We start from the raw sequence: 27,532 nt of genomic DNA, 5'->3' as shown, positions 1-27,532 counted from the left end.
ACTCTCTATCAAGTAATTATGATGGAAAAATCAAGCTCTGGAATATCGTATCAAATGGTAGATACTTGCTTCATATACAAAGTGTACATAACTATCTGGCAGGGGTTACTTTACCTTACCATTTTCATTATTCAATTATCAAGGTTAATTTACTTGTGAATACCATGTCGACGACAACACCAACGGGTAAGTTATGGACTCATCCGATCTTCTACAAACGTGATCAGTCTGTTGGCCGATCAACATTCCTGTTAAGTATCGTTATTACTTAGACCTAATGAACGGGCATATTATTACGAAAGCAGCCATCCAATATGGAATGTACCAGATACACCAACCAACACTTAAATGTATCACAATCACCAAACAATATTCGATTGTCGTCGTCAACTTCCAACACTGCCATGTTGACAGATAAAATCCAATTTAAAGCACTAATAACACTATAGACGGAAGGCGTGAGATCTGTATAAGTTGTCATGCAATGTTAATAATTGCCACAGCAATAACAAATGTTCTAGAAAACAAGAAGTATCTTTTTTTTTTACCAAAACTGATAAATTACCAAACAGAAGTTAAGATAAATTTTTAAAAGAACAATTAACAGTTGTATTCACAAATTCTTTTAAAAAAAATCCATGCAGTAGTCTTAACCTATAACAGATAAACAATTAACAAAAAAAAAATCGAAGATGATTTATTTTTATTAAATTACTTTATAATTATAAAATCAACATTAATATTTGTTAAATATTATTATATTTAGTCTTAAAAACAATCACTTGCCAACAAGTTACCATCTTGATATCTATTGTCATAATTTATTTCATTAATAATTTCAAATATACAGCTTTCTTAGTGCATTCAGAGACATACAATACAATTGTAGTATATGTCTCTGGTGAATTCGAGTACCACTATCATATTATTTACTCATTTGTACATAAGAAATCAGGATAAATATATTTACGAAATCTTCAATCTCCACTTTTTCCATAATCAGATGACATTAAAAATACTCACAAAATCTTCATTCTCCCCATTTCCCAAATCAAATGGCATAAACAATAATGACAAAGATTCAATTTCGCCTTTTCCCAAATCAAATGAAATAAAAAAGTCTACATAATCTTCTTTAAGTTTTATATAATCTTCTTCCCCCCCCCCCCATATTTCCAAAATCAAATGACATAAATGATATTGACAAAATCTTCAATGTTCCCTTTTCCAAAATAAATTAACATTAACAGTATTCACGTTTTAAAAAATCTTCATTCTCCCCATTTCCCAAATCAAATGGCATAAACAATAATGAAAAAAATTTCATTTTCGCCATTTCCCAAATCAAATGACATAAAAAAATGTTTACATAATCCTCATTCTCCCCCCATTTCCCAAATCAAATGACATAAAAAAATATTGACAAAATTTTCAATGTTCCCTTTTCCTTAAATCACACAATTCACGCAATGTTCATTCTTCAATTTTCCCAAATCAAATGTCATTAAAAATATGTACAAAATCTTCATTTCACTACGCAGTCATCACAACATTCTGTTTAGCTGCTGTCATAGTTTTAAAAACATGCCCCACAATCGGCATTTCCTTAATTTATATAAAAATAAGAATATGTGGTTTGATTGCCAATGAGACAACTTTCCATCCGAGACCAAATAACGTAGAAGTTAGCAACTCAATTGATGGTTTCTGCTAATGAAAAAGTTTTGTTAACCCTGTATAGTTGGTCATTTTTTTGGAGGTTTCTGTCTATCTATTTAAACGTCCATTACAATGATTATAAATTTTAAAAGTAATCAAAACCTTTTGGAAAACCAAATATACTAGGTCAACAGAGATAACATTGTATCAAATACAAAGTTATATAGGTAAAGTTGTTAAAAATAAACTAGTCGATCAGTTTTGACAAAGTTTGTTTACATTTGTCGATATCTTAAAAAGAAATACAATTTGAAAATTATAACAAAACGTGAATTCTTGATACAGTTATGGAATCTCGATATCTTAAAAAGAAATACAATTCAAACATTATAGCAAAACGTAAATTCTTGATACAATTATGGAATCTTCTTATTTACACTCTAAGCATTAGGGAATCTATATTTTAGTTAACAAAAACATAACGATCGGATGCTTGTAGCAGCCAGGTGGTTTCTAAATTTGATCTCGTAAAATGATGGAAATATTCTCCTAATTTACTCATTCAAATGATATGAATCATAGCTTTTAATTTCATAAATATTTAACACATACATATTGCAAACAAATGTTGTTTTTTTTTCAAATCAAATCTTTACAGAATGCAAATTCTTGCGAATTCATGATAATTGAAATGCATACTTACAAATCAAATCAAATCATTTTATTGGTGTAAAATCCAAATATTGGGTTGTTACCAAGACAAACATGACAATATTTACAAACATACAGTATTTAAATTTAAGCAACATTCATACTATATAAATATCTCATATATTTAGATATTTTGGTGGAGATGATACCTTTGCAAATTTGAAAGTTAAAATACAATATTCTTAATGCTTTTGAAACAAAACATAACATAACAAATATATAAGAACAATAGAAAATAATCACAAATTTGTATTACATAATTAGATTTAGTACTCTAATCTTTGTACATATGATTCTTCTAACTCCAACACAGTACTTTGTAATTTTAAATTATTAATTATTGTATTTTAACAACAAAAACATAAGGCAAATATACAATGATAGAAAATAACCAATAAAGCATGTAACCACTGTTACTACTATTCTTATTTAACGACTACTTGAAGATTTAAAACAATGTTGTTCATTCAAAAAATGCCAAATGCATTATGCCATACATTTACAATACTCATATAGTTGTATTTGAAATACAAAATTTAAGCAGATGACGAAAATATAAATACAGAAAATTACATTAAAGTTGATTAAAAAAAATTGCCAATATATGTTATGAATTCTTTTATACACGAAATTGTCATATTATGGAACAAAAACATTCTGTATGTAGAAATAATGAACACAAAATAAAATAATAATAGAATTATCTATTGATGATACAATTTCCATCCAACAAGTATCCATCATTTTCTTTACTTTTTCACTTGCCGTTTTTAGGAAGGCAACATAATGCTTTCTGTAAAGTTGTTATTTTTGTAAAACTATATACTACAATTTCAAGTCAAATTACATAAAATTCAAGTGTTCAAAACTTTGCATTTACTAAATACTTCACAATTGAATAGATAAAAATATCTGAAATGACATTTAATTCGTAAAACTATGTAGAATGCCGCAAAATGAAAGCTTTGGATATTCATAATCTAGTAAAATTTCATATGTGATGTAATATGATAGATGAAATAGCGGCAGTAGCACTTGATCTATATTCTTTAGTTAGGTTAAAAATTTACACAATATGAAAAGTAAGATAAATTGAAATATAAATATATACGGTCACTATTTGGAAATATTTATACCTCCACATGTCAATCGTCTCCGCATTACTGATATGCACATTAAAGCTAGAAAATATTCATAATATATAATTTTCACATACTGTAATTCTGTCAATTTACATGGAATACTTATACCTGACAAAACACCAACAAAACTGCTATTCATTATAAGTAGAACAACAAATTTATGTCAGTCTAATAAAACATGAACAAAACACATAGTAAGTCAATTTGAAATGTACATACAAAGAATTCCTATCTGTTTTGTTAAAGATTGTTAGTGGTATATGATCACCGGGATGAATTATCCTGCTTGTGAAGTTGAAATGCATTTCTTGATCCATTTACCTTTAATAACAAAAATATAATCTGACAGTTAATTGATATAAAACAAGGACCATAACTCTGCACAAAATCATAAGACCGGAACAAAATAAATTAGAACTTGATCTGTAACTTGTCATGATAAAACTATATACCAATTATTAAATTAATATCTTTAAGCATGACAAAAAAAGTGCGGAAAACTAATTATTTAAGTGAATTTTCTAAGTCCAAGGACCATAACTCTGCACAAAATCATCAGACCGGAACAAAATTCGAACTTGATCTGTATCTTGTCATGATAAAACGATATACCAATTATTAAATTAATATCTTTAATCATGACAAAACAAAGTGCGGAAAACAAATTATTTAAGTGAATTTTCTAAGTCCAAGGACCATAACTCTGTACAAAATCATCAGACCGGAACATATTTCGAACTTGATCTGTAACTTGTCATGATCAAACTATATACAAAATTTTAAATCAATATTTTCATGCATGAAGAAAAGAATTGTGAAAAACTGATTTGCCGGACTGACGGATGGACAGACAGACAGACAGACAGACAGACAGACAGACGGAGTGCAAACCTAAAGTCCCCTTCGACTTCGTCGGTAGGGGACTAAAAAAAGACAGACAAGCTATTCTAAATAAATTCATCATTGATACCAGGATTCAAATTGTGTACCCCAGACACGCGTTTCGTCTACAAAAGACTCATTCATTCCATATTTCAGACACACATAAAATTATTGGAACCTATTTGACTTTATAAACGGAATATCAAGAACGGATATAAACACAGTAAGTCATCCAGAAAAAAATGTTGATTTGAAGGTTTAGTGCTCACAAACTATATACGATATGTGCAGTATTAGGGAAGACACATGCTATCAAGTGTTCCTATTTACTTTTTATTCTAATTATTATTTTGTAGTTTTCAATTAAACAGCTGATAGTTTCCTTTGAATAGTGTTAAGATCTAGTTGATGAGTTGTATAGATTTCGATATAGTATTTGACACAGTATAGTGATGATTGGATTTTCACCTTTTTTGTTGGTTCCTGTTATCCCTTTTTATGTTCAAGCATTTTTTAAATTCTAATTATCTTTCATGGAACCGATTTATTTTAATGTAACACACTTTTTCTTTTATGTCAATATATGTTAACTGTTTTTAATACGGTTCCTCTAATTCATATAACTCTTACCAAAATTAAGATATCTTTTCATCAAGGTTACATTTTAAGGAATCGCTTCGCAGCACTTTTCCTAGTATTTGTCTGAACCGTCTTCGTCTTTTGATAATCATTTGAAATGTTAGAAATTCGAACATTGAACTCTGTGACTTCCTGAAAAAAGACCGTATCAAATGTTGACAAACAGTTGTTACTCAACACAATTTCATTTCGTGTTTATAGGAACCTGTTGTTCAGTGGTTGTCGTTTGTTGATCTGGTTAATAAGTGTTTCTCGTTGTTTATATAGATTAGACCTTGGTTTTCCTGTTTAAATGGTTTTACACTAATCATTTTTGGGGCCTTTTATAGCTTGCTGTTCGATGTGAGCCATGGCTCCATGTTGAAGGCCGTACTTTGACCTATAATGGTTTACTTTTTACAAATTGTGACTTGTCTCATTGGCACTCATACCACATCTTCTTATATCTATGCACCATAAACATATTAATACCACACCAAAGAAATCCTCAAACTACATAGTACATAATAATGCTACACGATCCAGGGAGCATTTAATGCTTTTATACTAATTCATTTGAAGAAATTATCTCTGATTACTTTGGACATACACATCAATTACTTGAAAGCAAAATTCAAACTTTTTTTAGTAAAAAAACTAAGCGTCGACATATGAAATTTATGCGCTGCTCAAAGAAATTTAAGGTCATAATCCTATATAACTGTATATTATAAATTATGAGGCACCTACCTTAATTGCTTCTTGAACAAATAAAACTGTTTCACAGATATTTTCAATCAAGATTAAAGGTGACAGTATTTCTGATATTGGAATACATTTGTTATCTGCTCCAGCAATGACTCCAATGTTGCCTTCCTGCATTCTTATATGTTCTTTCCACCACAGCTCTTGGGAAGAAATATATTCTACTAGTGGATGGTCATGACTTATTGCGTTCCTAAGAGCAAGACATCTATGTACAAAAACTAACAACGGGTGTTGTAATTTTTCTAAATGTGCCATGTGTACATTTTTTGTCTGGTGTAGAATTTCTTTAGCTTCAGGGTGCAATGTCTTATGAAATCTTTCATCTAGAGCCTCTACCAGACTGCGCCCGTTAAGTTCTTCTAACCATTTGTACAATGTAACGACATGTCCAAGTTTCACTGAATCTACAGGTTCTGGTAATATACGTTTAAAAATATTTGAATTCATCCCAGTAACGCTTTGCCATTTTTCTAAATATTCTATAAGTGGCTGACTATTGTCCCCTCCTGTTTTTTTTAGAAGGGCCAATACCATTCCTAATTGAGTGAGTAGATCTGTTACAAACGCAGCATCACGATCGACCTTGACATCAACTGATTTTCTTATCTCATTCGTGAGTTGGTGTTGTGGTATGCTCTTTTCGAGATCAGACAAAAGTTCTACACTATTTTGATATAAATCATCTGTAAAAACTGGCTTTGGAAATCGAGTTGGAAACTCAATTTTCATTTTTCCCATCAAAATATCTTTCTTAACTTCTTCCTCAATCTTTTCGTAGTCAAATAGTAATCTCTGTCCTAATCCATAGCGTGTATCACTTTGACAGAATTTTAACCAATTATCATTCCATCTAAACGTGACAATTTCATTACTTTTGACATCAAGTAGAGCCACAACTTGTTGTATCAGTTTGAACTTTTTATGCCGTTGTTTATGCCCTAAGATATCATTGGATTGATCCAGGAAAGTGTTATGAATTTGGACTAATTCTTGAAGTAAAAGTAACAGTGATGATTCATCATTCCATACTGTACAATATTCCATTTTTACAGTCGTATTCATCTGTTGCATACGAGAAGTAACGGTATTTGCCATGACATCACAGTAATTGTCTTTAATTTCATTCCAGGCTTTTTTAAACTGCTCGAAATATTTTTTGAGAATATCACGTCTTGAGTCATCTATTTCCTGACTAAAGAATTTTTGAACTGATAAATCTCGGAAATCGACTTTTCTGAATTTATAACTAGCATATGTTATAACGGACATATGCCAACGAAGCAAAGCAGGTAGAAATTGTGGAACTATTAGTCTGCCCGTGCTCTTAAATACAAGATGTAGGAAAGCAAACTGTTGTGTTTCCCCACAACACAGTTCATTGATGAAAATGTCTTTCGTTGGTGGATGTAACATCCTAAACAAACGGAAAATGACCTTATCTATGCAAACAGATTCAGTTGGTTCAATAATTTCTTCAATATATGCTTCAATGCATGGCGTCTTTTGGCTGATCGCGTATTGACTGATCTTGAAATCTCGAATTACCTGCCATCTGTTAGCAACTAAATGTTTAATGATATCAATACATTTTGAACGAATGTTGTTTTTTTCTTTTGTTGTAAGTGATTTATTTTCACAAAAAATAACAGCGTTGCATTTCAAAATCACAACATGCATCAATATGCAGAGGTTGCTTGAGTCCAGCTGAAGCAGATGTTGTAACTCAACAAACTGCTTGATCATGTCTTGTTGGCGAGACTGACTGAATTTTCGAAGTGTTTCATCTGATGTGAAACGAAAGCCTACAGAGCCTACTATGGTACTGTAACTGAGTAAGAGTAGAATCTTTTGGTCTGCGTTTAACATATTTTGTGAGTAAATAAATGGAAGATCCTCCAATGTTGTTTTGTCCGGTTTGAATAAATTGATAAACCAAATACTCTGCATATTTGTCTCAACGGAAAGGAGACAACACAGATGAAGTACAATAGAAACCAAGTGAGGATATGGGCTCTCTGATGCAACAGATAATGAAAATAATTCATTGTCGAAGTCATTTCCTAATAGGTACTGCGATATATGCTTACAACTTTGTGGTAGTTTTGACTCATCTACAATTCTACAAATTGCAGTTGCCATTCTGTGCTCTTCATCAGTAAGTTCCCTCACACATTTTTGCATATAAAATCGTTTGGATAGTGTACCAAGCAATGCTGTAACAACTGTTCTTTCATCCTCTAATAGGTCTTGCAATTTGTTTTCTTTTTCCAAAACTGAATTGATTTGTTGCAATAGTTTGTTTGCCAATTCTAAATCAATGTGTGCAGCCAGCGGATTGAGTACAACAGACGATTCAATATAATTTATATTCCAATTAATGCTTTGCAAAGTTGTCAAAGTATTCTGAACCGGTTTGCAACTCCGGTGTATCAATTCTATTCCGTGACGATTAGCAAAGTATTTCATCAAATATACTAACAACGGATTTGGCAGTTCTTCAGTACTAGCTTTCCATATCGTTGACACAACTGTATTAATGTGATGAGAAACAATTGGCATTTCAGATGTGTCAAGTTTACATTGCTCAAGTGCCACATAATATGTCTGAAAAAATTGCTTTAGAAACGCTACTGCTGTTATATACCTGAACGACATGGTCTTGCTATTTAAAACGTCACAGGCCTGTAGAAAACATCTGATAGAATTATGAGAGGCGGATTCGATCTGGAAAAGAATCGCGGTGTTGAGTGAATCTTCCGAAAATGATTTCTGAACAACGTCGATCAGTAGACACGGCAGTACATCAGATTCCTCATTTAACAGGTCTACAGTTTTCATAAAACTATCGAAACATTCTACAAATGGCGGAACTTCGCTAAGTTGGTTTAATATAATTTCTTCTAGTAAATGTTCATTTCCAGATTTATCTACATACAGTGCAAATTCAAGACATTTTCCGAAATATGCCAAACGACTATCAAATGTAGCACCTCGTGCTATATTGGTCAACATTAATTTCAATATCTCATTGTCGCTTGGGTTGGAAAGAAGGCTCCGCATTACATATGAACAAAATAGCTGTTGGAGTTTTGATACATCAGCACTGCTTTCAACCTGGAGCTGTTGAAGGATACTCAAAATCAGATTAAATACGGATGGCGAGTCTATCTGTCCTTCATTTTCCAAAAATAGTTCTCCAAGCAAAAACACTGATTTGGGTTTAAAGTTATCAACTTTCAGAACTAAATGGATAATTTCTTGACAAAGTTGCAATGCTGGCATAATAGTGGATTCATCTGTCACCTCTTTTGCTATGGGCAAAATAACCTGAGTAATTTCCAGCCATGCTAGTAACGAATACGAATGTATAACTTTGGCGGTTGGTAACAATTTTAAACACAGACTGTCTACAAATGCTGGTCTACTCAGATTCGAAATGTAAAGTGTTTCACTCCCAAAATGCATGCCTTCTTCTTCAAAATCTGTTTCGACAGCAGCTTCTTTCCATGAAATTTTGATGACTTGTTCTGAGAGGGCTACTAGTTGGCATATTGAAGACACCGTTGAGCTGTTAAGCCAAAATGCTGCATGAATCGTTGCTATAACTTGGACAATATCTTCCTGTTGGAAAGTGAGAGGTTGAATGAAATGCTTTAGTGCCCAATAAAATATATTCATTGTTTTATGTTTGTCCTTGATGTTTGCAATGCCCGAGGAATTGACGCAACAGAAATCATGGACATAATCATCTATCCTTCCGTCATAAACAACATTATAAATATCATCCACATCATGGCAAATCAAGTCGGTGCACCCAGATACAGTCTTTTCAAACAACTCAAAAGGAATGTCTTCATATGGTTCAATATCATTTTGTATTCTAATTTTCCGTATAATGTCAATGAATTCATCCTTTCGCAAATCTATTTTGTTCATAATCAGTGCACTAAGTGGCATTTTCAATGGAAGAAATGTGACACTGCAGGAATAACATTCAGGACCTGTCACTGGAGGCAGCTTCTCTATACTTGTATAACTTTTAGAAAGGACAATTTCTCTCCAACTGTTAGTTCTTTCGATCGAGAATTCATCTACAACAAAAACTTGACTTAGAATCTGCAGTTCAAGCAGACGGTACAGGTACATTGCAAGCGGTGATTTTATAACATCATGTATACTGTTTTCACATGCTTGTACTAATGCTCCAGATTTGTAAAGTTCATGAGAGTTTTTTGCGACATCAATGCACCATTGATAATGGTCATTAGACGACTGTTCTTCTATCCAATTCAAAATCAACTCCTCAATCGTACTGATTGCTGCCTCACTTAAACGCAACTTGTCTATAATGAATCTTTGATTTTCAATTGTGTTGTTTTCACTCGTAAATCTTATTCTAGTAAAAGCCCAAAATAGATTATCAACAATGTATTCGTTCAGAGGCCTACGTTCCTTTACTATATCGTATTTGCTTGTACAAATAAAACGGCCTATTGTTGTTGCCGGTTTTTCCAGACCATCAATAAAAATAATTTTCCAGCCGGACAAAAAATTTATTGGCACTAGCTGCTGATCATTTGCAACATTTCTATCTAGATGAATTATCATACATACATGTTTTTGCTTCAATTGACATTTTCTTCGGATGTTTTCTACGATGACCTTTGAAAGTAGTAAATGTTGACCATCGAGAGCTGCACTACACTGAAGCAACAATACAGATTTTTCTGAATTAAAAAAATCCTCAATTTTACCCGAAAGATGCTTTTCTGATTTGAATGAAGACAATCGTTCAATCTGATGTGAATCTTCACTGAAAAGTGATCGAATATTACAATGAATATTCATGTATGTATAAAATAACAGCATCTCTCCGTTGGTTGAACTTGTCGTTAGTTCGTTGTTTCCATCATTATCACTCGATCTAGATATCAACAATAAATCTAAACACTGTGAAAGACCTTGGTGAATTGGTAGTTCCATATACATTTCTAATAAATTTTCAACCCTGCCTGAACTTTTATAGTAAAGTTTACTTTCCATCGCACGAACCATTACCTCTGGTGGTATCATCCAAAGTATAAGACTTATAGCCATTTCAAAAAAGTGTTTTTGATTCAGGATTTCCGACTTCTCGGTATTTCTTAGAAACAATATCAAGGAAACTAGTAGGTCATGATTGTAGGATGGAATAGTATTTTCAGGTGTGAACATACACCCTTCAACATGGCACAATTCCATAAGCATTTCTTCTATTTCACTTATAATATCCCCAAAGTCATCACTGTATATCAAATCTGAAAACCTGAATTGCTGTTTTTCAAATCTATTTAAAAAAGGGGGATCTGAATAATCCAATTTCGTTTCCTCTACAAGAACTATGCATTTGAATGCGTCATGAACATGACACATCGGATTACTGTAATGTCCTAAAGCTATACGACAGTTCTTCTTGTTGCCAACAATTGTGTAATTCTGATTTAACATGTCATATAAACTACCATAAATTGATTCAAGGCCCTTTAGAATAAGAACAAGTCCTTGTTCCATGCAAAGAATAATACGACTCAAGATACGGTAATTGTAGTCGTCACTAAGGTCATCTTCAAAATGACTTCCAAAAATGATTTCAAATGGCCGTGTTGCATCATTTAAATGTGATTCTAAGACACTTATTACAGCATCTCCGTTTGTTAGTAACATCAAATGTCTACAAACATTGTCGTCAAGATTCTCCTTAATGAGATCTGTAACGGGTATAGGCTTTTGTTTTAAATTTGGAACCGATTCCTGAAATATTCCGACAATTTCCATCATTTCAGTGGGTAAACCTCCAAAATTTCTTGCAATGCCTTTCAGAATGATATCAGTTTCTGACTTATCAAATCGACTAGACAGTTGACGACAACGACAGACATACTTTATTAACGAGTAATAGTCACGAAGTCCGTGAAAATTTGCAAACCTCTGACGATCTGCTGTATATTTATAGTATGCTATAGCTATTTCGTCAAATGACATTTCTAATATATCAGAGATATCTCTATTTTCATGAGAATCGTCAGTTTCCCACACAGTTTCGCTTTTCATTTCTTCAAGCATTGCGGAACTTATTGCATGACCTGTATATTTTAATTCATCTAAATCCATATCTGGTCTGGATAAATGAATAGCTCTATTCATCTTAGCTGCATCAAGAGCCCAGTTTGAGATGCCTACAACGGAGACATTTGGGTTTTGTTTATTTCCTGGTTCCAACAGGCCATGTAAAACTTTCAGTGGATTAAACCTTGAAATCTCTGCAAGACCTATCTCATCTAAAATGACTACAGAAATCACATCTTTTTCATTGTGCTGTTGATATTTTTCAGCCTTTTCAAATACCTTTATGATGCCGTCAGACGTACTTGATTCTGAGCCTTGAAATGAAACGCAAAATAACTGAGGCATGTTTTGAAATAGTATATCCTTGGAATCTTTTCCACGAAGATTACTTCTGATTAACTGGATGGAAAGTGATTTGCTACAACCAGGTTTACCAACAAGAAATATTGGAATTTTGTTCAAAATGCAAACAAGAACTACAAAAACGTTTTCTTGTAATGCAGTATTTTTAGCAATTCCATTTGGAAGGGTCATACGGTCCAAAATGTTCTTTTGTTCATCGCGTATTATCTTCAATACGCCTTCTGAGGAAATGGGATAATGTTCTTTGGAAATAATATGAGATATTTTTTCTCGATAAGCTTTTCGAACTTCAACATTTTCAAACCTACTGTGATAGCAAACTGCAAGCGCGAGTACAATAGCCTTCGTCTCTATACCGTACGCGACGCCAGTTGCTGTCCGTTTCTTCTGAAGGAACTGCAGAAACCATTGAACAAGTTTTTTGCAGCGATCAACATCACGTAGGCTAACACAACTATCCGTTGCCTCCTTTGCTCGAACAAAACTCTGCGACATTGCTAGTATATTGGTGAGTAACGGTTCAAAAACGATTGAGTTAAAATTAACATCAAAAACTCGGTTGACCATTTTTGAAATATAGAACTGTTCGTCCTTTTCATTTAAACTGCCATAATCCCACACATAATCGATGAGCGCTTCAGGTAAGGGATGAACCCGATATGCAAGCCTGGAAAGTTCATCTGTTTTTACCTTTCCTTGTAATCCGGAAGTAAAAATTGTTGAGTGTTTTCTCATCCTGTATGGATTACAAGCAGCCAGGATAGTAAGATTTGGAGCCAGATCTTCGTTTTGAATATACCGGTGACAAATGACGCTATTAATCAGCCCTAAGTGGTCACATGTATTGATTTCATCAAGAAATAGCCAAGTACTTGAGTGTAGACAACTCAAAGCTTTCCTATTGACTTCTTTAATTTTTTGTAATATGCATTTAGCATCTATCCCTGCATGAATACTGAACAACTCAAAGTCGACATCTGATATTTCTGCCAAATAACGTACCAGTGATGTCTTTCCGCATCCGGTTTCTCCCATTATTACAACAGGTATCATTGCATTGATTCGTAGTGATATCAATATCATTTTCAACAAATTATCTGGTGTAAGTGCGTAGTCTGCTGCCAATGTATCCAAAGTCTTATCTGACAACTTATTTGCTTTGCTCCGAGTTAACATCTGCAGTATATCTTGCAATTCTGTTTGAGTTTTACATTTGAAATCATCAATGGGCTTTTTCATTTGACTTTCAAATAAACATTTAATGTTTTTTGGAACCTTAGCTATATCTCGATAAATCGCTGACACAGTTTGTACATTTTGATGGAAAAGAATCATAAGATGATTACTATCTTCCCATCTTATCATTCCTGCTACCCGTTGTGCAAGTTCGTAGGTTGAACTATTGTCGCGATATGACTCACTAGATGTGTGCAGACTTGCCGCCTGCGATAAGCGACACGACTGGACTGATCTGCAGGCGAATTCCTGACACGATTCCACCAGCACCTTTACTAAATTGGACTTCACGCTTGGTAGATTATTTTCGCCTATCATGACTGCAATATTGGATGTCCTGAAAAATACACTGGACGAAAGTTTCTTCAGTTGGTCTGCAAGGACATTTAGAAATATATGTAGTAAAGTATATGACATATCTCCTGCTGAAGAAAAATACTTTTCTAATAAAATCCTACATTCATCAGCTTTTAAGGACTTTGGGGTATTACTTCCTGTCAGATATATGTCAGTTCTGTCTAGTCGGCCTGTATCTAGCGCTTTTAAGTATTGACATACTACTTGTATTGGACTGTTTCTTTCCATGCACACCTTTAAGTCATAATAATTGTTCCAGTCTAGATTTATCCTTTTTAAACAAGTAGTTGTTGGTAATGAATTGCAAAGTGTCTTTCCTACTGTATTAGATATTTCAATGAATACATGATCTGTGCTTAAGGTGTAGGCATCTGAACCAACTGATATATGTCCAAGAATAATCAGCTGAAACAACACTGAATCCAATTCAGATGGTGACGGCGTAATACCGATATCAATATGAAGGACACTGTATTGTTTTAATTTCAGTAAGTGAAGATTTCTCACAATGGCCTGTGAATCAACTTTTCCACTCACATGTAAAGTTGCTACAGATAATCCTTTGTCCCTGGCCATACTATGTACCATTTCTGTTTTCCCTAAACCTGGAACATCAGAGGATATAACATAAACATTTGGCCAGTTCCTCCTAAGACATTCCTTCAATGAACTCTCTGTCATGGGTGTGGGACGGGAAAGACGATCCGAAAATTGATCTAAAAATGGGTGATGGATATGTCCACGGCAAATAACTGAAAGTAAGAAATTTCCAGATTGCAAATGTAGCAAAATATCAACAAATTGGTTCTGTATATCATTTGTTAGCATTTCGATATTGATAATGCAAAACAGAATTCTTTGGTCTTGTGTAGATGGAATATCAGTACAACGCTTCAAAAAAAGAATTATTTCATCAATTGTAGTTTCTTCTCGACAAAAAAGGATCTGACTAGCATCTGGTAGTTGGTTAGTAGTATTCATGAATAAAGCAAACATTGTCCTTATAACAAGTGGACTTTCTTCTTCTAAAGCTACTATATATGGAATTCCAACATGAACTATATCAGTTATTTTTGGTTCCTTGACATATGTAGCAAGAGGTTTATCAGGAGTATGATATCCTCCGAATACACTCTGCAGTGTTATTGCAATGTTCTGCAGTATACCATCATTTGAAGATTTAGATGATAAAGATGTAAACTCCGTTTTTAAAGATTCAATGTTGTTGAATGAACGGTTTATAAATTGAAGACTAGTAAGAATCATTTCTTCATTTTCATGATTTCTGTGCAAGTAATCAAACAGTTGTTGCAATTGAGCAGGATGCATAAAATTCATATAATAATACTTTCCTCGGCAAAAATTCAGACTCTTTGTCCATTCATCATACTCGTGTGTTAACTGCATACTTAGATCATGGAGTTTGTGTTGGTCACAGCTATCTTCATAACACATATAATCAAAGTGTCCAGCTTGTTTTAATTGAAGGCACATACTTGAAATGTTAAACGCTATATCAACCACTAGAAGAAACCTTTCAAGATTCTCTCTTTTTCTGTTGGTTTTTTGTCTACTTCTATCCCTATCTTCAGCATTCATTAGCAACAGGGCACGGCTTCGTAGATCACTTAAGCCAGCACTGTTATGTGACACCGGTTTCCTACCCTGTTTATATTTTACTGTAATGTCACAGATGTGGTCTTTCAGACAAAAGCAAAACTTGCCTCGTTTAATAATGCTATCGATTATTTCTTTCGTCCTTTCTCCTCTATTTGCAACATTTTTATATAAGGACCTTAATGTATGAAGATTGTCTCTGCAATCATGAATTTTGGCTGGAATATTTTTAGCTCCTGAAGTGAGTTGTTTTCTGAGTAGCGAAAAGAAGTTGGTCAAGTCGCCTTCATATGTTTTCTTCAAGATTGGATACAAAAACCTCTTTACTTCAATTAAATCTGAGACTGTTGATTCTCTGACATATTGTTCTGAGTGTTCTTCTACAGCATCAATCAAGTTTCTGATATCTTCGTCAACTACTTCATTTAGGAAATTTAAGAGAGAAACCGCAGACTTCAGAACTTCTAAAACCTCGGTTACCTCAGGACTTATATACTGGCATAAGTTTTCAACGCTATCCAAAACGCCTTCCATTTCATCCATAAACATATCTTTCAAGTCTTCGCTCTTTTTCGCTTTGAACAACTTATTGAAAGACTTTACAACATTTGTATATGTTTGAACATTTTCTTTAAACTCGAAAGTATTGGTGCAATTTGTCACTGCTTCGACTGTTTTCGAATAGTTCTTTAATTCTGCAAATTTCAATAGAGTATTCTTTAATTTCATTGCACTACGTATCCGACAAAACTCTTCAGCAATTTTTATTTCTTGTTCCATATCCTTTGCAGACGTGACTTTGGAAAACATTCTTTTAAACTCATCTAGAGGTCTATTTTCACTTCTCAAATATGGCGTCCACAACTGCTTGTATCTTTCTAGGCAGATGTTGTTGATGCTTTGAATAAAGGCTATAGCATCTGTTATTCTAAAGCTTTTTGTCATATCAAGTTCAACTTCTCCTCCAAAAAGAACTGATAAAGTGATGCCATTCAGAACATTTCCTTTCGTATCTTCTTTGTCATCAGCCGATACTTTTATTGTCTTTCGACCGCATTCCTCCTGTAATATGTTCCAAAACACTTGAGATTTTATAATTTTCAATAACAAATTACAACTCTCCGATAATTCACGAATGTACTCTTCGAATTCGTTTTCCTGCAGAATATCAGCAACCGAGAGTTCATCTTGTTTTACTTGCTCTTGTTGACTCTGAAGAAACACCATTGTATTGCTAATGACTGAAGGCATGATTTCCATAGTAAGTCCTGATCTTAATATTTTAAAAGTTTCGTGAATAAGCTGAATGTTTGTAAGATGCTCATCAACGGTTGTGCAACAAATCATCCACTGTCCTTGTAATTTTTGTTTTGTCTCGTCCCTTTTACTATCTAGACGACATGTCAAAAGTGTTAACATGTCGTTTTCTTTTTTTTTCAGTCTTTTTATTAAACAACTTCCTAAATGCCTTCCTTTGAGTAGATTTTTGAAATTATCAATCGATCTGGCTACCATCATACAGGGTTCGTAAGTCAACAGTGCATCACGTATAACAGGATTCCCTTCCGCCGTAAATATCTCCTTCCAAAATGTAGCGTGATCTAATGCTTTCAAAAATACCTCTTTCAAATCATATTCATCGCATATTCCAAGGAGATCTACGATAATGGTGATGATATTAGCTGTTAAACTGTAAAAGAAAATTGAAATAAATCGGAGGGGGTGAAAACAATTGTCTTCTGAAATATCAACCCATATAAACTCAAAATGTTATAAACAAGAGTGAAAATGCAGAAATGTCTAACCAGCTTGACTTGTCAAGATTGAATTGTATACCATTCACCGAATATTGCTAGCCTATTGCTTAAAGTATCTGAGAAACTGATCTCAACAGGAAAATTGAACATTGACCTATGAACCATAAAAATGAGGTCAGATGTTCAGATTTACCCTGCAAGACAACATGGACACCTTTTAATAATTCCACACACCGAACATAATTGAGTTTTTGCTTATAGTATCCGAGAAACAAACATTACAATGAAAACTTAACGTTGACCAATGAATTTTCAAAATGAGGTCAAGGTTATATGAAATCTGCTAGACAGACGTGTACACCTTACATTCATTCCATTCACCAAATATAGTGACCATGTTGCTTATAGTATCCGAGAAATGTACCAAATGGGACAAACTTAACATTGTCCTATGAATCACGGAAACAAATGGGCAGATAAAACCTGCTTGGCAGACATCTGATGGTCAGTAGTTGTCGTTTGTTGATGTGGTTCATAAGTGTTTCTCGTTTCTCGTTTTTTATATAGATTAGACCGTTGGTTTTCCCGTTTGAATGGTTTTACACTAGTAATTTTTGGGGCCCTTTATAGCTTACTGTTCGGTGTGAGCCAAGGCTCCGTTAAATTTTGACTTGGATGGAGAGTTGTCTCATTGGCACTCATACCACATCTTCTTATATCTATGTTCACTTTACAATCATCCAACACACCAAATATAGTTGACAATTGCTTATAGTATCTGAAAAACAGACTGAACCACTATATTTAGCATTTGCAAGTGAACCATGAAACCTGCCAGTCAGACAAGTACACCTTACCATAATTCCACACATCAAATATAGTTGACCTTTTGCTTACAGTATCTGAGAATCAGACCAAACCACAAAAACATATCATTGGGCAATGAAGCATGAAAATGTGTTTGGACATGTACACCTTACAATCATTCCATACATCAAAATATAGTTGAGCTATTGTTTATAGTATATGAGATATGGACCACGAAAACGTAACGTTGATCACTGATCTATTAAATGAGGTCGAAGTCAAGTGAACCCTATCTGACGGACATGTTGACATTGCAAGATCACATGTAGCAAATATAGACATTCTATTACCCATTACAAGTGAGTACTTTATATAACAAAAAACAACAACTCAGAAATGTTTTTAAACAGTCGCTGAACCTTGAAATTTAGATCAAGAACAAAGGACATGTGACAGACGGAACTAAGTAACATGAGGCATCAGCATATCAATGACTTCTACCTTCTGAATTATAAAGCTTTAAACAAATATTTTACGCCGTCGCCGTCGCCGCCGCCGCAGAATTGTTATCCCTATGTCTCACATTCGGCGTTTTTCGACCGACCGTGTAAGACCCTCATGGGTAGCCAAGGTCGTTAAAAAAAACCTTTTTCGTCGTCTTTCGTCGCGGGCGAAACCAACAAGACTTTTCTTGTAGCAGTAATAGTTTAAGCACCAAGAAACCTCAATAGATAGCAAATGGTGACCTTGCAATCTGAAAAAAAACCTGACTTATCAGAACTATAATCAAACAAAACGTTGTACCCCGGAATGAAACTCAAATCAAAGAGCTTGATCGCTCTGAGGGATACGATCGCCATTGTTTCCATTGATATTACTATTCTTTCTCAAAAGTCATTCAACTGTATTCCCTATTTGATTCAATCTAATTATAGTTCTTTTATTTAAATAAATGGGGAATGTGTCCATGGGACACAGATGGATGATGCCCCCGCTTGCATATCATATAAAGTTATAAAGGGACATAACTGAAGAACGGTAAAAGTGTAGCTACCCAAATTTGTACTTGATCTGAGGTAATAAATATTGTGTATAAGTTTCATAACATTTGGTTGAGGCTAACTTAAGTTAGAGAACGGAAACGAAAAATTCAGCAATTTTTCCATTTGTAAAGGAGCATAACTTTAGAACGGTTACAGTGACACCACCAACATTCAAACTTCATCTGTATTTTGTGGTAATAAGCATTGTGTATAAGTTTCATAACATTTGGTTGAGGCTAACTTAAGTTAGAGAACGGAAACGAAAAATTCAGCAATTTTGCCATTTGTAAAGGGGCATAACTCTAGAACGGTTAAAGTGACGCCACCAAAATTCAAACTTGATTTGTGTTTTGTGGTAATAAGCGTTGTGTATAAGTTTCATAACATTTGGTTGAGGCAAACTAAAATTAGAGAACGGAAACCAAATTTGGGACGTACGTACGTACAGACGGACAAGGGCAAAACTTAATGCCCCCTCCGCTACGGCGGGGGCATAAAAAAATTGCCAATCTCTGGTACAAGTGTATATCTTTAAATAAATAAAGTAATAATTGTGTTTTAAGTTTTGCTTTACAATTGCCTCATTGCTTGAAATTAAAACACACTCATTTTGAAAATATGCCTTCTTAATGTTCTTATCAATCCTTCATTCTCAGTGTCAAATATACATTTGTAAAAGCCTCAACAATTGTCAATCTGTTCATTCTTTTGCTTTAGGGTTCATATGGCCAAAACTGTCCCAGACGTCTTCCAAAACTGCAGAAATTTAAATGACGATAAAGTTCCTGGTCAAGATGATAAATTCTACCATGTATGTAAGCTTTTGGGAAAACGGTCTCTTGAGTTACAATGTTTAAATTGTATGGTACAAACAGAAAGACTTTGTCCCTAGAGACGCATGTGGCAGTAATCAGTAAAACTTATCCATAACCTTAAAACGAATATACCTTCCACCTTTTTTTGAAATTGTCTATGTTGTGCATGGAAAGGCATTTCAAAGGGAGTGCGATTGATTGCAGCATAATTGATTTCTTTTGCATGTTTAATTTCTTTTAGAATTTATGTCATAATTTGCTCTTTTTCTTTTTACTTTTGGTATCTACCGGTACTGTTCATGAAATTTGATGAGTCATTCTTTCTTTTCTATATTTTTTAAAAAGATTACAAGTTATTGAGTTGCAAAAAATGTGATTGGCACAATTTATTTTAACCAAATATCCTACAGGGTTAAACTGAACAATGTTTTTTTTTTTATGTTCATCATCTTCGTATTTGATTTGGCTTTCTTAAGGGTTTGATTCAAGCGGCACTGATGAGTCTTGTGTAGCCAAAACGCACTTCTGGCTTAATTAATTATAAGCTTATCGTTAACAAGTTTGTTTTATTCCGGCGTTTGCTGTTGTCAGTATATAAAAAAATCGACCTTTTTTCAGATGCAATTCTTGATCATGAAGTGCTAATGTACAAGGTTCATTACATTCAATGAAAGTTTTAGGAAGATATTAATACTTACAATTTATTGATGTATGAAAAAATGTAACCTTAAAAGAATTAAAATTTTGCTCTGGATACTGTCTTTTGATCATAATGAACAGATGTATTTGTCACAATCCTGGTCGTTTTCCAAAATTCCATAAAATTTTGAAAAGACATATTGATGTCTGAAAAACTTTTTGTCATTGAATAGAAGTTTCTTTATAATATCAGTTCAAAGGGAAGACATATTCTGGAATAATTTTTCCATTGGAAGAAATATTACAGTATTTGTCCCTGACAGGATAAAAAGTATACACTATTTGTTCTCACAAGAACAGATATTATAACATTGTTTTTAACAAAGTTTCCACTATAATTTATGTTAATAGTAACAAATGTACTTTCACAACTTGAATGGAATGGTCTATTCACAGGTAATCTATTAATAGCCAAGTTCATTATCGATCAACTCAAGATTTTTTTTATTCAAACAGGAATAATTGCAAGTAAACACATCTGATGATTATTTAAATAGTCAACATGTTAAGAGAATTTGACCTTAATCATTTGATCAACTGCGAGAAACAAGTTGTATGTAGTTTCTTAGTGATAATATGAAAGACTTTATTTTGTCTCAGGGTGTGTTCTTTTTCTACTTCTTCTATTAAGCTATTAATTACATTTTTTTTTAGTGTGTTGTTCGTGTACGATTTAAAATCAAGCTACACAAATGACCCTAAATAGCGGATAAAAACACAGAAAAGATTTCTTGAGTTGCAAATCAATCATCGGAGTGAGGAACCCAGAACAACCATTTCGTCTGATGCCCCAAAAGTCAAGAAAACTACGCATGCGCTTACTTGTTTATTACATAAATAAACTGTTAGGAGTATGTATTGAATGAGGTAAGATAACATTTGAACTGTGGTTCTCCATTACTTATGGATTTCATAAAGATAATCTAATAAGATCAACACACCTTCAGTATGTCTCTGACGGAAATATATTCATTCCAGAACCACTCTGACTCTCGCATTTGAACAAAAACAGCGGAATTCCCATTTTGACGTGATGCTTAATATATAAAACCCTAAATAAAGGTTCTGCTTAATACTGAGTTTTTCGTATTCTTGTTATTGTAAAATATAAGCAAATAATAAAATGCTTCGCTGAGCGCAGCCTGATACGACCGCAGAGGTCGAACCCTGAACAGTTGGGTCAAGTTTGGACACAATATTCAAGCTTGATACTGTCTGAATTTGGATTGTGATCACATTTTTGACATAATATAGGTTTCTGACACAAAATAAATGTGGTCAAAGATCTTAAAAATTTAAAATGGGACATTTAATTTACCTAGAATGAACTAATATTCAAAATCTAACAACATGGTTAGATTCAGCATATCAAAGATCATAAAAAAAAAAACCAAAAATTTAATTTTAGTTGAAATCAAACAAAGTTTAATTTTGGACCATTCAAACCTTAAAATGGACTAATTTGAAAACAGGGCTCCCCAAAATAAAAAAATCTAAATGCACAATAAGATTCAGCATATCATACAGCCCCAATTATTCAGTTTTTGATGAAATCAAACAAAGTTTAATTTTGGACCCTTTTGACCTCAATGTATACCAATTTAAAAATGGGGCCCAATATCCAAAATAGCAATACGAGGTTAGAACCCCCAAAAATTAAAGAATTTAAATTAATCCCATTGAAATTGGTTAAAAGATTTGTATTTATTTTCGATTGAAGATTTCTTGCTATTGCGCAATACTGTGCTGTTGCGCAATAATGTGCAATTGAAGATTTCTTGCTATTGCGCAATACTGTGCTATTGTGCTTTAATTTGCTGTTATGCAATAGTGTGCTATTGCGCAATACTGTACTATTGTGCAATACTTTGCTATTATGCAGTACTGTGCTATTGCGCAATACTGTGCTGTTGCGCAATACTGTGCTATTGCGCATTACTATGCAATTGAAGATTTCTTGCTATTGCGCAATACTGTGCTATTGAAGATTTCTTGCTATTGCACAATACTGTGCTATTGTGCAATACTGTGCTATTGCGCAATACTGTGCAATTGAAGATTTCTTGCTATAGCGCAATACTGTTCTATTGCGCAATACTGTGCTGTTGCACAATACTGTGCTATTGTGCAATACTGTGCAATTGAAGATTTCTTCTTGAAGCTTTTCAAAAATTTTGAAGAAAAAAAATATAAACCCTTAAAAAAAAATTGGAAAAAAATCCTCCCCAAACTTTTTGAACCCCCCCTAGAATAATTACCCCCAAACTCAATCCCATCCTTCCCTTTGTGGTATGGAACCTTGTAGTACAATTTTAGAGAAATCCATACACTTTAACACAAGTTATTGTCTGGAAACTAGAAAAATGCTTGTTTTTGGCCCCTTTTTGGCCCCTAATTCCTGAATTTCAGAAAGATCCATACACTTACACACAAGTTATTGTCCGTAAACTACAAAAATGCTTGTTTTTGGCCCCTTTTTTTTCCCTAATTCCTAAACTGTTGGTACCATTACCCCCAAAATCAATCCCAATCTTCCTTCTGTGGTATTGAACCTTCTGGTAAAATTTCACCATTCACTTAAACTAAAGTTATTGTCCGGAAACCAAATGTGTCTTCGGACGACGACGCCGACGCCAACGACGCCGACGCCGACGACGACATGATAGCATTTTACGAACGCAAAAAAATGTTTGTGGTCGTATAAAAAAGGAAGATATTAAAACATGAGGATTATGTGAAGAAATCAACGGAAAGTTGTTTAAAATCAATCTGTTTATAAAAAAGAAGATGTGGTATGATTGCCAATGAGACAACTCTCCACAAGAAACCAAATGACACAGAAATTAACAACTATAGGTCACCGTACGGCCTTCAACAATGAGCAAAGCCCATACCGCATAGTCAGCTATAAAAGGCCCCGAAATGACAAATGTAAAACAATTCAAACGAGAAAACTAACGGCCTAATTTATGTACAAAATAATGAAATGTTTGTTTGTTTCACTCTTTAAAACAAAACAATGTTAAGAATCTGAGTTATTCTTTAATATAAAGCACAAAACGGTTGACGTAAAAGGCTTGGAAAGGAGTCAATTTCCTAAATTGGTACAGGCTTTTATTTATGTATAAAATGGTAGATTAAACCTGGTTTAATAGCTAGCTAAACCTCTCACTAGTATGTCAGTCGCATAGAATTCCATTATATGGACAACAATGTGTGAGCAAAACAAACAGATATATTAGGTAAAACTGTCAAAGATTTGGGTATAATATTATAATATTATATTATAATATTAATCACTATAAAAGAAATAACTATTTAAAAAAAAACAAAAACAAAATGGCACATAGACACTCTATAGACAAAGTACATTAGCAAAAAAGAAAGACTAGGATACAAAAATGACCATAACACAATAACACAATGGCGGGATGTATAAATAAAAGTATAAATAAAAGTATTGTCTAAAATAGTAATGATAAATTAGACAAAAATGATGCTCCCGCGCTGGCCTTAGTAACAGTGGTGTTGAAGGAAAACTTGAGATGGTTGTGTCTTCAATGACACATTTGATGCACGGGCAATAAATTAGCACATATAAATTATGTACAAACTGTAGCTTAAAAGTCTTAGCTAGAAAACTGTAGAAGTTTACAACTCTTATACGTTGAATGTCTAATTTCAACAACCTGTCATTTATAGAAAATTTGAATAAAATCAAAACCCACGCCTTTGTTTATATTACTGACAACTTACATAGTATGCAATTTCTAGCTTGAAAACTGAAAAAAAGAGGTTGCCAGACAAACCATGTACCCCGCATGCCTTATATTATCAAAAAAAGCAACAGTAGTATACCGCTGTTCGAAAAAATGACAAAGTTCAGCAACCTTTCATATTTGGAAAAGTCAATAAAATAAAATTCCTAGCACAATTCACATCTTTCATATATGTACTAACACCGTACTTGAAATCCGTAGGAGGAGTAAGTCGGACATACAATGTACTCTATATGCCTTATATTTCTAAGAAACGAAAAAGTTCATTTGCGGAAAAGGTAAAGAAAATCAAAATCCTTACAAAATGAACACCTTTAGTATATGTATTAACATTCTACATAATATAAAAGTCATAGCTTGAAAACTGTTAGAGGGGTCATCCGTACAAACCATGTAACCTTTTCTAATAATAAAATGATAGAGTTAAACAACCCATTATTTTTTGAAAAGGAGTAGGTTCGGTAAGGGCCGATTCTGGCCTCAAAATTCAGGTTCATCTGATGAAAGATTTTGGACACTTTTTAAACACTTAAGTGTCTACTTCAGTCAATTCAATTAGTTTATGTCAAAGATTTGAACTGATTTAGTCATTAGAGATGCTCAAATGCAAGGTTCAATATGAAAAATCTATCAAATATGCCATAATATGTCACTTTTCAAATGGTTTTTGTCAAAAATGAAAGTGGCCGCATTCGTGTTCATTCCCAACCTTTATATATGTTATGTATTATCATCAAATACAACTTACATTTAAATATTAGGAATGAACACGAATGCGGCCACTTCCATTTCAGACGGAAACTGTCTAAAAATTAACCAAAATGCTAAAATTTCGAAGATTTCAGTAACTTAGCATGACTTAATGATGCTAGTATCTGATAAATGTGCATTGTTTTGTCAAAAACAGCCCATATTTATGTAACAAAAGTATTTTACGTTTTAATAAATAGCTTAAAGTTTACATTTTAACAATTTTGTAAAACTGCTATAATTTGGGGCCAAAAAGGGGTCTTACTGGACTTACTCCTTTACAGAAAATCAAAATCCTGACAATGTACACACCTTTAGTATATGGTCTAACACCCTACATACTATAACATATCTTGCTTGGAACCTTAGGAGTTAGCTTGAAAACAATTTACCCTATATGGGACGGACGGACAGGGGTAAAACAGTATCCCCAACTTTTTATCCCGGGTGCATTAATATAATTTCCTTACAACAACAGTTCGTATAAAAATCAACATTGCTAGTCTCCCTTTTTATTATGTAACATTGCCGAAAAGTTACCACACAACCAATATTGGAAACTTTAAAACTTGTCAAACTTACCGCGAGTTTACCCTCAAATGTTCTGTTCCACATATTTCCCGAATAACTGTAGAGGGTAACTTCTGGGAATGCTTGTCATGAAGAATACTTCTTAAATGGCCCTGGAAGATTTTATGTAAGTGCTCCGTCTTTTCTATTTCCCCAACAGCTTTCAGCACATCTTTGATATTATTTTCTGCAACAGCTTTCAGGACAATCTGGTCGATTTGAACACCGATAGCTTCATTTCTTTTGACGACTGGGAGTTGTAATACGGAATATAAATCTTCATATGCCTTTATCACACTTTCGATTAGAGAAATTTTTTTTCGATTGAACTGTAATGAGTTTTGCATATACTTTACTAAGATTTTAGATAAACAATCATCAGGTAAGTATTGGAAAGATTGGTCTTGAAGGAGATTAATAACACAAGACCGCAATAGTCCTCTTTTACAACCGACAAGCTGCTTTAACAAGTCTTCCTTTCCCTCAGTTGTATCGAAAAAGTTACCTTCTAGTATCATATGAAGAAACTCAGCCCTGCAATCAAAAGTGGTCAATTTCGAATCATGACTTAGAAACTCTAAAATGTTCTTTTCTACTGTCTGGTGCAATCCACAACATACGACGGGTAATGGTAGAAGTAACTGATAGTGTCGTAAAAATTCCTTCAGGTCGCTGATTTTAGCTGTTTTGGTAAGGTATTGTGTACATTTCTGTTTGCATGAATCAACAAGTTTCTCGTATATATCACTTTCTGTAACTACAGCGTCGAGAAGTACACGCCACACAGACATATACTGTTCAAAGGAGCACCATAACACAAGATGTCTTAAAATCTTATCCAGCAAAGAATGTTCCGATGCTCTTAAAATTTTTGTTAAAACTGATTCTAAATTAACATTTTCGGATTTTTTATATAATGACATGCTTGAAAAAGTCTGCTCAACAGATTTTTGTACAAGTCCAATCAAATGAGCCTCTGGCAAAAATGAAAGTGTGTTTTCGATAAAACCCACTACACATGATGACTCTCCATAGGCACATTTATATATCTGTTCTAAAACACCACCAATCACGTCAATGTGTTTCGAGTCATTGGCATTTGGTTTTAGATATTTGACTACCCTATTTAATTGCTGTGCTGTACTTATATCGATAAGATTTAATTTGCTGATAAACGATGTGTTATTGGCCAAGTAATGTAACATAACGCAAAATGCTGGCATGTTGTCTGAATGCATCCCAATAGGCAACGATTTGATGACGTTCGACAAAATTGTTTTGACTTTTTCAGGTCTGAGTCGTCGGAAGTTTACGGCAATTTCTATATGTAACATATTGATTGAATTCATTGCATCAAGTTCATCATACGCTAAGGCTTTATTGTTGTATGTTTCTAAATATAACAAATTGCTACAAAAGGCCTCAAATGCACTTTCATATGTATCTTTATCTTTTGATGGGAAAACAAGATGGTAAATTTTATTATGCATCATATCAATGACCTTTGATGATTCTATTATTTCTTCATAATGTTCTTTGAAAATCCAAATACCGGATGATTTCTTGAAAGTAATTTCTATTTGGAATTCATGATTTTTTTCAAAAAATACTTTGTCTACTGTCCAGATAAATGTTTCTGGAATATTGTGAGCTTGATAAGGCTTATCTTTGCATTTGACAATGACTTGCTGGATTTTTCGAACATCGTGTGATACGTAGATACGAAATAAGGTAGATGTTACCTGAAAGTATAAAACAAGGAATGCAATTATTTTGAATGAAAGGAGAAGAAGTATTGATTTTGATTACAATCATCTTGGGAAATAAGTCTACCAAAAACAGTATTGTACGAAC

At 33.5% G+C, this 27,532-nt stretch overlaps 1 protein-coding gene across 1 annotated transcript; it reads right to left on the bottom strand.

Moving 5' to 3' along the window:
* Positions 1 to 682: 682 nt before the first annotated feature.
* Positions 683 to 26,759, bottom strand: LOC127707897 (uncharacterized). Its single transcript, XM_052212655.1, has 4 exons — positions 25,691 to 26,759; positions 5,763 to 17,148; positions 5,025 to 5,165; positions 683 to 3,833 (listed from the first exon to the last, which is right to left on the bottom strand). The coding sequence occupies exons 1-3, from the start codon at positions 26,599 to 26,601 to the stop codon at positions 5,052 to 5,054; spliced, it is 12,411 nt and encodes a 4,136-aa protein (XP_052068615.1). The 5' UTR covers positions 26,602 to 26,759; the 3' UTR covers positions 683 to 3,833; positions 5,025 to 5,051.
* Positions 26,760 to 27,532: the final 773 nt, after the last annotated feature.

This window comes from Mytilus californianus, unplaced genomic scaffold, assembly GCF_021869535.1.
Source record: "Mytilus californianus isolate M0D057914Y unplaced genomic scaffold, xbMytCali1.0.p SCAF_7, whole genome shotgun sequence".
Taxonomy (NCBI): domain Eukaryota; kingdom Metazoa; phylum Mollusca; class Bivalvia; order Mytilida; family Mytilidae; genus Mytilus; species Mytilus californianus.
Note: the sequence above shows the minus strand (reverse complement) of the source record. Positions and strands in the feature narration are given on the sequence as shown.